This window comes from Lathyrus oleraceus, chromosome 7 (assembly GCF_024323335.1).
Source record: "Lathyrus oleraceus cultivar Zhongwan6 chromosome 7, CAAS_Psat_ZW6_1.0, whole genome shotgun sequence".
In the NCBI taxonomy this organism is placed as follows: domain Eukaryota; kingdom Viridiplantae; phylum Streptophyta; class Magnoliopsida; order Fabales; family Fabaceae; genus Lathyrus; species Lathyrus oleraceus.
Window position 1 is genome coordinate 166,954,577 of NC_066585.1, and position 10,858 is coordinate 166,965,434.

Below are 10,858 nucleotides of genomic sequence, written 5' to 3' on the forward strand. Positions count from 1 at the left end.
GCAGCCTTGCCAATTCTTTTGGGAGTTCGGCCTCTTCCTCACACTCTTCATCAGCTTGATTAATCGGGTTGTCAAAGTCGTATGAGACTGTAGCAGAATTGTCATTGGTGGTTGTCGAGGATGATCTGCATGATTTAAGGTCCACGCTTTTATTGGTATGAAAGAAAGGATGATTTGAAAAGATTTTTTTTTAAAAAAGAAAAATGCCATTTAAAAAAGGTGAAATAAATAAATGAAAGGCAATGATCTCAAAATTGATTGCAAACATGAACCCTTTTTCATTAATGATTAATAAGGAAATTTGATGAGGCCCTACACATGATTCCCCCATGCCTTGGGCTTGACATGGGTTCTTTTGATAAAAAAGGAAGGAAAACAACATTGGGAATTACATTTCAATCAAGGTCACTTTAGGTATTTCAATCTCGGTCCATTTGGTGGCACCATTTCCATCAGTCTTTGTGAAGATCAACCCATCATCTTCTTCTTCTTCTTCTTCCACGACACAAATACGGTTGTAATCCAGGTAACCAGCACTTGAGAAGTTTTCGGATAGCGGGAGCACTGATCCCCTTGTAGCTATTGGCGCGGGCTTCTTCAAATTCTGGGAGTTGTATCCCAAACCAGTGCGGTCCTTGTTGGCAGGAAGTTTAAGCAATCTTCCCCATCCTTGGGGGTGTCCATCCTTTATGATTGTCAGGGCGTCTTTAAGATATGCCATGGGAGATTCGGCATCTTTGGATTCGTCCCTTGCTGGGCAAACCATTTCAACATTGATAACTTCAAATGATTGGAATAGGACTTCCCTTATCTCCCCTTCTCCTTCAATGTATCGGAAAGATGCGAGGTGACTTACCATAATGTCCTCCTCACCCTCGACAACAACTAGTTTATCATCGGCTAAGAATTTCAATTTTTGGTGGAGCGTTGAAGTGACTGCACCAGCTGAATGGATCCAAGGCCTCCCAAGCAGACAACTGTAGGCTGGATAGATATCCATTACGAAGAAAGTGATAAGGAAAATATGGGGACCAATCTTCATAGGCAAATTCACCTCACCGATTACAGTCCTTCTAGTCCCATCAAATGCTCTTACTATAAGCTCACTCGGCTTCATTACGAGTCCTTCAACAGTTAGTTTAGCAAAGGAGCTCTTAGGCATCACATTGAGGGAAGACCCAGTGTCTACCAAAACTCTTGATAGGACTGTGTCCATACACTAAATAGAAATATGGAGAGCCTTGTTATTATTCCTCCCCTCGGCGAGAAGCTCTTCATCACTGAAACCCAAGCTTAAGCTAGTAGCGATATTGTTAACTACTCCTTCAAACTGACAAATAGATATCTCTTGCGGTACGTGAGTTGTCCTCATAAATTTTACCAAAGCATCCATATGGGCCTCCGAGCACATTAATAAAGACAACATTGAGATCTTTGAGGGTATCTGGTTAAGCTGATCAACTACTCGATAATCGCTCTTCTTGATAATGCGTAAGAACTCGTCTACTTCATTGGAAGGTGCGGGGTCTTGTCTTTGCTGAGCGCCATCAATTTGTTTGCCTTTGTCTGAAGTTGAAGGATTGATAGTTCCAATTGGAGTGGGTGTCGACGCAAATATCCTTCCACTTCTCGTGATTCCGCTAGTGCCGGTGATATTGATCATTGGATCACTAGACTTTAACGGTTCTTCTTGAATTTTCTGACCATGAATGTAGACTGAGGTGTCATACATCCATGGGACTGCCTTGGTGTCAACATATGGGAATGGTGTGGGAACTGTTGTTATGATTGGAGTAACAGGATTTGTCGACAGAGTTGACTGAGAGAAGTCGTATGGAATTTGCAGAGGAGGGACTTCGTCGTATGGTATCTCGAGGGTAGACACATCTTCCTTTGTGGACGGGAAGTCTACCACCAAGATCCCTTGGTCCATTAATTGTTGTATGACAGACTTCAATGTTCTACATTGTTGCGGGTTAATCAGACAGTGTTCACAGTCATTACTACAGATGGGAAATGCATTATCCTTCATTAAAGCATTCTTGATCTCGATGAGTGGTGTTTTTAACTCGTCCACACAGGACATCAATCTCCTTCCATTGTCAGCTTCCATCATATTCACTGATGCATTGTTGTGAGGGGGCATTGGGTTATTATTTACATTCGGCCCCTTGGGGGCGAACGTGATTGCCTTAGAATCAATAAGATCTTGAACCTTGTACTTTAATGCTTTACAAATCTCGATCGAATGCCCAGGAGCGCCATAATGAAATTCACAGCGAGCATTTGCATCATAACCGGAAGAAAGAACCGCTGGTGAGGGTCCTAACTCCTTTAGTTGTACAAGTGATCCCCTTAATAAATATGGTAGAATGTGGCTATAAGGCATGGGAACTGTGTCAAATCTTCTCTCGGGCCTTCGCATCCTTTGTTGTTGTTGTTGATATTGTGGTTGTTGACGTTGCGGTTGTTGTGGATACCATTGTTGTTGTTGAGTATGAATAGGAATTGCAAATGGTTGTTGTTGACTCGGTTGGACGGGAGCTATGGTAGCTACTTGTGGATAAGTGGGATTTCTTGTTCGAATGATGGAGGCAGCATTGGTCTCGCCTTCTCGTTTTTTACCGTAGGGAACAAAAGGTTTCTTCGATGCACTAGAAGTACTGGCAGAGTTCTGGATCTTTCCCATTTTAATCATATTTTCTATCCTTTCACCGGCTAAGACCAGGTCGGAAAAGCCCGAAGAGGTGCTCCCTACCATTCTATCAAGGTATGGACCTTGCAGGTTCCCCATAAACATGTCTACCAGTTCTCTTTCTAGAAATGGGGGTTGTACCCTAGAAGCTAATTCCCTCCACCGCTGGGCATACTCTTTGAAGGACTCCTCAGACCTCTGAGTCAGATTTTGCAACTGCGTGCAATTAGGTGCCATATCAGTGTTGTACTGATAGTGCTTGAGGAATGCCTCGTCCATTTCCCTCCAGGTGCGAATATGGTTGCCCTCAAGTTGCATGTACCAATCCAAAGATGCCCCACTGATGGAATCCTGGAAAAAATGCATTAAAAGTTGATCATCGCTGGAATAGGCAGCCATCTTTCGGCAGTATGCCCTAATGTGCGTTCTAGGGTCGCTATTTCCCTTATATTTTTCAAAGTTCGGAACTTTGAACTTGGTCGGAATGATGACCCCAGGTACTAAGCACATTTCTGCCGCATCAAGGCCCAAAACATAAGTGCTCCCCATTGCCTTGAGCTTTTCCTCGATAGCCTTTACCTTCCTCTCCACCTTGTTGGTTGCCGAACCGAAGGCGTCATCCTGAGAAGCATCCCTTGAGTTGAAGAATGCATCGAGTTGGTCGTCTGTCTCAAAAATATGAGGATGAGGATTGTCGTTTGGAACACCGTCGGGTGCAATAATGTAAATTGGAGGATCAACTTGAGGAACAGGAGTCGGAATCTCGACCGCTGGAGGGGTAGGAGGATTGGTAGTACTGGCACGTTGGTTCATTTCTTCTTGCATTTTTGCCATAACCTCTTGGCCTCTTGCGACAACTTGAATAGTCTCCATCAACTGCCGCATTTGGGACCGTATTTGGGATACTTCTTCCTGAAGGACAACTTGGTTCTCTTGAAGTTGCTCCATGACAGCTTGTCGACGTCCTCGTGTATCGTACCGAAAAGTCAGCTTTGGAGAGTGGTTCTGGAAGGAAAAAGGGGTGGATGGATGAGTTTTTTATGTTTTTGTGTTTCGAAAGATGCATATGATGCATGAATTGTTTTGTGTTAAAGCAAATCTCTTTTTAGTTATTCATGTTTATTCATTGCAAAAACTACTTGACGATTCACGTTCATAATCATGAATAAAGGAAAACACAATAGAGAAAAATCCCAACTTTCATTCATCCTTTAAAGGGAAAATAGACAGCAATACATAGAAGTTGCAAAATACAAGTAATGGAACCAAATAAACCAACTAGATATCCACCCTAAAAGTGACCCCTTGAGACTTGCAGAGAGCCTCAATGTCGGTGATGAGTTCGACCATTGTTCTTTTGCAAAACTTGACGAAGTGGTAGACCTCTTTGGGGGTATTATCTGGGCACATGATCAGATCTGCCTCCTTTAACTTGTCGGGAAAGTCTTGAAGGGCATAGTTGGTTAATACCGTCATGTTGGTGTACTTGTCCCTCCATTCTTCGTAAAGGGCTTGGAGATTATGGATGATTTCGTCCCTTTGAACAATGGCAGCTTCGAATCCATGGCAAGGCTCTTCCCAATTTCTGCAGTTGTTTTGCAATTCTACATAGGCTTGGTCATAGATTCCCCTCTTCAAGTTCTTGATTTGCTCGCAAGCTCGTCCAAGGTTGAACTGCTCACGCATGAAGCTTCGGTGAATCTTTTCTTTCTCTAGTTGCTCCTTGGCTAGAAAATCCTTATAATCTTTTAGAGTGGTCCTTAGTTCAAGAATCTGGGCCTCGTAATCTTCCCTCGCTTCTTTCTTCATGGTATTAGACCTCTCGACAGTATTTTCAAGGTCCTTGATGATTCGGGATGCTCGATCCAACTCCTCGTTGCAGAAGTCTAGCTCAGAATTAGCTCCTTGTAAAGCTCCACCAACCCAAACTCTTTGTCCCTCGGCTAATCGGAGCCTTTTCTTGCTATCTTCAAATTTTTCATAGACTTGCTTACCCTTATCCTCCAAGACGTGGTTACATTCCTTGACACGATTGAGTTGGACTCGTAGTTGAGTGTTTTCCAACTCGAGCTCTTTGATTTGGCTGGTAAGTTTGTCCATGTCCTCTTGTAGGATAGGCTCGGGCTCGGGCATCAACGGGAATGAAGAAGGATCAAATAGAAACGGTATCTTAAACACCCTAGCCCTCTCTTTTACCCACACATAGTAGGGTTCCTTGGCTAGGATATTTTTCTTGCCCCATTCATGGTCAATACGGACTATGCTTGTCCAAGCTTTTCTCACTCTTTTCACGTTTGAATCAAGCGGATCCACGGTATTGATGACAAATGGAATGAAATCTCTTTCCTCGGGGGGACTTGTCATGGCGTACCCTAGTTGTCTCTTGAGTATAGCAAGGTTGTAGTTGATGCAACCTTGTGTTCCTATCAAGGGTACGTTGGAGAACTCTCCACATCTTGTGATGACATCCTTTATATCCCATTCCCTCTTGTACCATAGAATTGAGTTGGCAGAGAGAGATGCGAACCTTTGCGGCCATGTCAGTTTGTTTTCGGTGAAAGGTCCACTTTGCGGCATGCGGGCCCTCATCCAAAGATGTAGCATAGGAGCGCAACAAAGGAAAGTACCTCCTTTCTTCTCATGCCTTGTATGGAAGGTATGGTAGAAATCGGCAAGTAAAAAAGGCACCGGATTCTTTGTTAAAAAGACTTCAACTGCTAATTGATCCACGAACTTGTCCAGATTTGGGAAGAGGACAATTCCATGAATCAAAAGTGCCAAGGTTGCACTACAAAAGTCGGGTCTTCCTTCTTTAATCATTTCCCAAGCATGGGCTTCTAGGAACTTTTGAGTTAAACCTTTGAGGGATCCTTTAACGCCCCAATTGTCCACTAGCTTGTTGGTGTTGATACCCAAGGTGAGTGAGAGCTCGGTCAAACAAAATCCTTCTTCCAATTTCGGGAAAGGGTTGTATTCCTTGATTGGTCGATTGAGGAGTCTCTCGAGGTCTTCCAAGGTTGGAGAGATTTGGAAGTCGAGGAAAGTGAAGCATCTTAAAGGGACGTCATAGTATTGGGACATTGTAGTGATAACACAATAATCAACCTTCTCGGTTAGAAGATCTACGATGTTCCCAAAATTGGCTCTAAACTTGTTGTCTTTGAGGGCTACGGCCTTTGAACAGAGGACCTTTAATGAACTGATGTCGGGACTCTTGAAGCGGAAAGAAGCAGTGCTTTTGCTTGTTGAAGTATCCATGATTGTGTCGGAAAATAGTCTTGTAATTCTACGTCGGAACAAACAAAAATTTTAAGAGCTTTGCTTATAATTTTGATGATGAATGAATGTATGAATGAATGATTGGTTTATTATTTCCACAGGATTTTAGGCATGGGTTCATGGTTTTGGACCATCGTGACGAAGCATGGAGTTAATAATGACTGCTTAGTAAACCAAGGTTCTCGCTTTGTGTGATCTAAGGCTTTTGGAAAATTGGGTGTAAGAATCTGCCCCTAGAGTCATGGACTTCCTTGACTGTCAGCCGCTTATGTCAATTTACTTGCCAGGCGACTGCTCCATCAAAGTCATCTACTCTAAGTGAGATCTTCGTATCGACCCTTACGAGGAAGGCACCTCGGTGGCCTATACTACACGACCATCGGTCTAGGCTAGCCATAGTTTTAAAGGTTCTAAAAGGGGTCTTAGGGTCATTGACTCTAGTAAAAGAAAAGATGCTTACGTCGAAAGCACGACGGTTATCAATCCCCTTAAGAGAATCTACCACTAAGTGAGGTTCTCGTACGACCCTAACGAGGAAGGCACCTCACGGATCAATACTACTCAACCTCTCCTATCTCAAGCAAACTCTCAGACTCGGGTGGGGAGTCCTTCACACAAGGTTTTTTCCTTTGCAATCATTATTGCTTCCAAAAATTCTTCGTCACAGAGTCAGGGTTTCGGACCAACAGGTAAACAAAGAAAATATGCACAGGTTAGCATCAAAAGCGACATATAAAGAAAAAAATAGACAATAGATAAAATCTCCACCGAAGTAGTACCTGCTGTCGCTATCGGGATTTCACGATAACGAAACCGGGACTAAAGAGATGCCAAAGAGAGGCAAAGTCAGAAGAGTCGCCACCGAATTTTATTTAGTTTACCTCTATCGGAGAGGAGAGGGGAAATAGTTGATAAAACCCTCGGAAAAGAGACGCGCACGGGAAGCGCTAAAAGAGAATAAGGATTCGGTCTCGCAACCGAGATTTGGGTTCGGAAGTCGGTTACGTAAGGGGAAGGTATTAGCACCCCTTACGTCCATGGTACTCCATGGGAACCATTTGGGTTGTTTTACATACAAGGGATTTATCTATTATTGTTTTATTTTCAAAAGAATGTGTGAAAAGAATGGGGTGTTTTTGTTATTATAGTGCTCGCCAAGGATTGGGGCCCTTGTGCCTACGTATCACTCATTCGGGGATGAGGAATCATAGCTATGTAGTTCGGAGTAGAAAATATTTGTGTGTTGGTTGATTTTACCTTTGAGAAAAGGGTTTTCAGGATGATGCCCAAAGGCATAAAAATGAGTTTGATGAGTTGTATTGTTTTTACCTTGAATAAGGGTTTTATGAAAGAATGTTTGTGATTATTTTGTACTAAAGTCTATGGGCGGAGGTGATTATTCTAGACAACAAGCCAAGCGTCTTGCGTCCAAAATAATCAGAGTAAGGGTAGGAATGCTCCATTCTCACTCATTCTCCACCACTTAAGGCTCATGGCGCATAATAATAATCGTAATTACTAAGTATTTTTGAATTTGGCTAAGAAAATGCCACTTGACGTTGAGTCAAGGGTTTATTTTATTTTAATTATGAAATTTGGCTTATGCAACATGAATGCAAAGTAACCAACAAGAAATTAAAGAGTCTCATTGTAAGGTAGCCCAAGAGAAAGTCTTTTGTGTGCAAAAGTGACCTAAGCTAAACAAAGGATAATGGTCTTACAAACATGTCCCCCTAAGGTGGTGCCATGATGCCATTCTTATAACATGCATGTAAGTTACGGATGAAAATCCAAATGTTTACAAAGTATCACAAAGAGTAAAGTAAGACTTCCAAGCAAAGGTCCTAAGATGAAATCCTCTAAGTCCAAGTTGATTAAGAGTGGAGTGAATATTTTTGGTCTTACCATTTTATCATGTTTTTGTTATTTTTAATGTATGATGACAATAAAATAAATAACAAGTAAATAAACATGCATGATGAGTTTGTACAATGATGATGATAATGAGTACTTGAATGTAAATTACAAGGTAATGACATAAAAGTAAATCACAAGATAAAGAATGACAATATCACAATAAAAATGGTTAGTAATGTAAATGACACAAAATAAATCACAAGTTAATAGTAACAAAATCGCAATAACAAGGGTTAATGATAAAAAAAAAGTTAGTGAAGTATAATTAGTGGTTAGTAATATGTACAAAATGAACATCTTGAGGACTATTTTTCATAGGTAAAAAAGACTCAAAATATGACACATTAAGGGATAGCTTATTATTGATGCAAAGTATTGAAGATGATTGAAAAATCAACTATCAATAGATTTTTAACAAAGAAAGTTATGCAACCCTAAGTCCATCTATCAATATTATGATTTGTTCTCTTTATTTTTTGTTTTTACTCCTCTTTTATTTAGCAAGATAGTAAGAGAGTAAATAAATTAGCAAAATGTAAATGATATGGTTAGATAACAATAAACATAAACATAAACATAAACATAAACATAAAGTACTTGAAATAAAGTGAACAATAAAATAAATTGCAAGGAAGTAAAGTGAAATAATGTAAATGTTAGGAGTTAGTAGTTAGTGGTTAGTAGAATAACAATAAGCAAATAGAATAACAAGTTAATGTAAAGAAAATGGTTTCATCTATGTATCAAATGACCCAAATATGGTTGAAATAGAGGCAACCTATCAATGCCTCAAAGTATCATGAAGGATCTATTGATCAATCATTAATAGGTTTGAAACATTGAAGGTTTTATCAACTGTAAACAACCATGGCCATGATCTAATAGATCTCATCAACCAAATAAATGTGAAAACAAGTCAACAATAAATAGCAAATAAAACAAAATACAAAGTTTGATTAAAGATGGGGGATAAAAGTAGCAAGAGCAAGAAATCCCAAAAGAAAAGAGTGTAAACCAAAGTTAATCATTTTTTACAAGTTTGAGTCTAAACCCTCTCAAAAGATCAACCAAGAACAAATAACCATTTTCAACACAAAAACAGAACCAAAAAGTTAACAAAGTTTAAGCTAAAATCATTACCAAAAAAATGTTGAAGAAGGGTAGGTTGAAATGGTGTTGAGCTTGGATACAAAGCAAGGGGTTTAGGATGAAAGTGTGTATGGTGGAGGTATAGTGAAGAAGCTGAGTTATGAGTGTTAGAGAGTGAGAAGTTTTGAAAAAAATATGAAAAGAGCACAAAAAAGTTGGTGGGGTGACTTTTTTAAGTGAGAACATTTTTTTGTTTTGACCTAGGTTTGGAGAGGAGAGTGAATGGTACTTGGACAGAACTTTTAGGAGCTAAGAAGCATGAAAAATGAGGGGAAATAGTACCTCTATTTATAGGGAAAGTAGGTGGAAAAGGGGGTGACCCAAAAAGTACTATGTGTAAAAAATAGAGCTACTGCTGCTGTCCACGCAGGTGTAATCGATTACCATGATTAGGGTAATCGATTACACAGTCCAAAATGGCCAAAAAATCAATTTTTTTTCTGTGTAATCGATTACCATGATTAGGGTAATCAATTACATAGTCCAAAATGGCCAAAAAATTAATTTTTTGTCTGGGTGATCGATTACCACGATTAGGGTAACCGATTACCCAGTCCAATTTTTTTTTTTTAGAACTTTAACTGGATAACCCCATGTTTTTCGGGTATAAACACCATACCTTGAGTCCGTGTAATATGTATTTAGTTATGAAAGTTCAATGAAATAATGATGAAATAATGAAAGCATGCCTGTGCAGTAGGGCCATGAATCAGATGAAAGTTGTATCGGGGTAGGGTGAATTTTGGGGTATGACACCTGCAAAAAGGTTAGAGGAAGAAGGTGCGGTGTGTGCAGGTGATGCAGCAGGAATATCATGAGCTGGTGACTGGTCGCGTCGGTCATACTCATCATCGGTCCCCTGCCCTTCGTCCATAGGAACTGTCATACCCCAAAATTTGCCCGTTAATATTACAAGGCATTTTCAAGACACTCCAACTCATTACTCAAGGCATTGACCTTAAAAGAACAAAGACCCAGCACACAGATGGCTAAATCCAGAAAATGGCCTAAACTGGCTTGCTCGCTAGGCGAGCAATTCCTTCGCTTAGCGAACTCTTCGCTACGCCACTCGCCTAGCGAAGCTTGCGAATATCAGAAAATCCTGGGCTTCATTCTGAGCCCATTAGGTCACAAAAAGAGCATTATAAACACCGCAACTTCAGTCAGAAAGAGGGAGAACGAAAACGGAAGGAAGACGGGAGATCGAGAGAAGGCACAGCAAACCCTGGAGGCTAACCCAGAGAATTCAGAGCAACCCTAAAGGAAACCCTGAAGGAAACTCATCTGCATCAAGGTTACCTCCGCCCAACTCAATCCGACTTGCCAATTCAAGGTCGCAATTCCATTGTAAACAGGTTTGCATTACTATTACCGTTTTATGTTCGTAATTTGCATGTGATATTATAATTGAATTCGTAAACATATTTGAGGTTTTGCATGTGAGTTTAAGTGTGCCTGAATATCTTGAATGTTGAACCATGTAACTTCTGTATTGGATGCCATAGGGCGTGCAGCATGCTGAGATTGTACTGTTCTGAAATTCAAAACCCGCAGCCGCTCGCTAGCACATCGCTAAGCGAGCATGTAGCGAGTATTCGCTAAGCCTTCGTTAGGCGAGGCAGAGGCGAACGTGACAGTCGCTAATATTTTGGTTGTTCTGTTCTATGCTTATCTGATCTGTTCTATTTTAATCATGCGTTATTTTGCCTGACATTCCTACTGATGTGTTTCTTTTACGGTGTAATTCTCGATTGCACCCTGATTTGGTATCCTGACCTGTGTGCTGAATGTTGTAAGGGTTCACATATTCCCAGGAAC

The 10,858-nt window shown here is 40.7% G+C and overlaps 1 protein-coding gene across 1 annotated transcript; it reads right to left on the bottom strand.

Moving 5' to 3' along the window:
- Nucleotides 1-1,219: 1,219 nt before the first annotated feature.
- Nucleotides 1,220-3,643, bottom strand: LOC127102641 (uncharacterized). Its single transcript, XM_051039986.1, has one exon. The coding sequence runs from the start codon at nucleotides 3,641-3,643 to the stop codon at nucleotides 1,220-1,222; it is 2,424 nt and encodes an 807-aa protein (XP_050895943.1).
- Nucleotides 3,644-10,858: the final 7,215 nt, after the last annotated feature.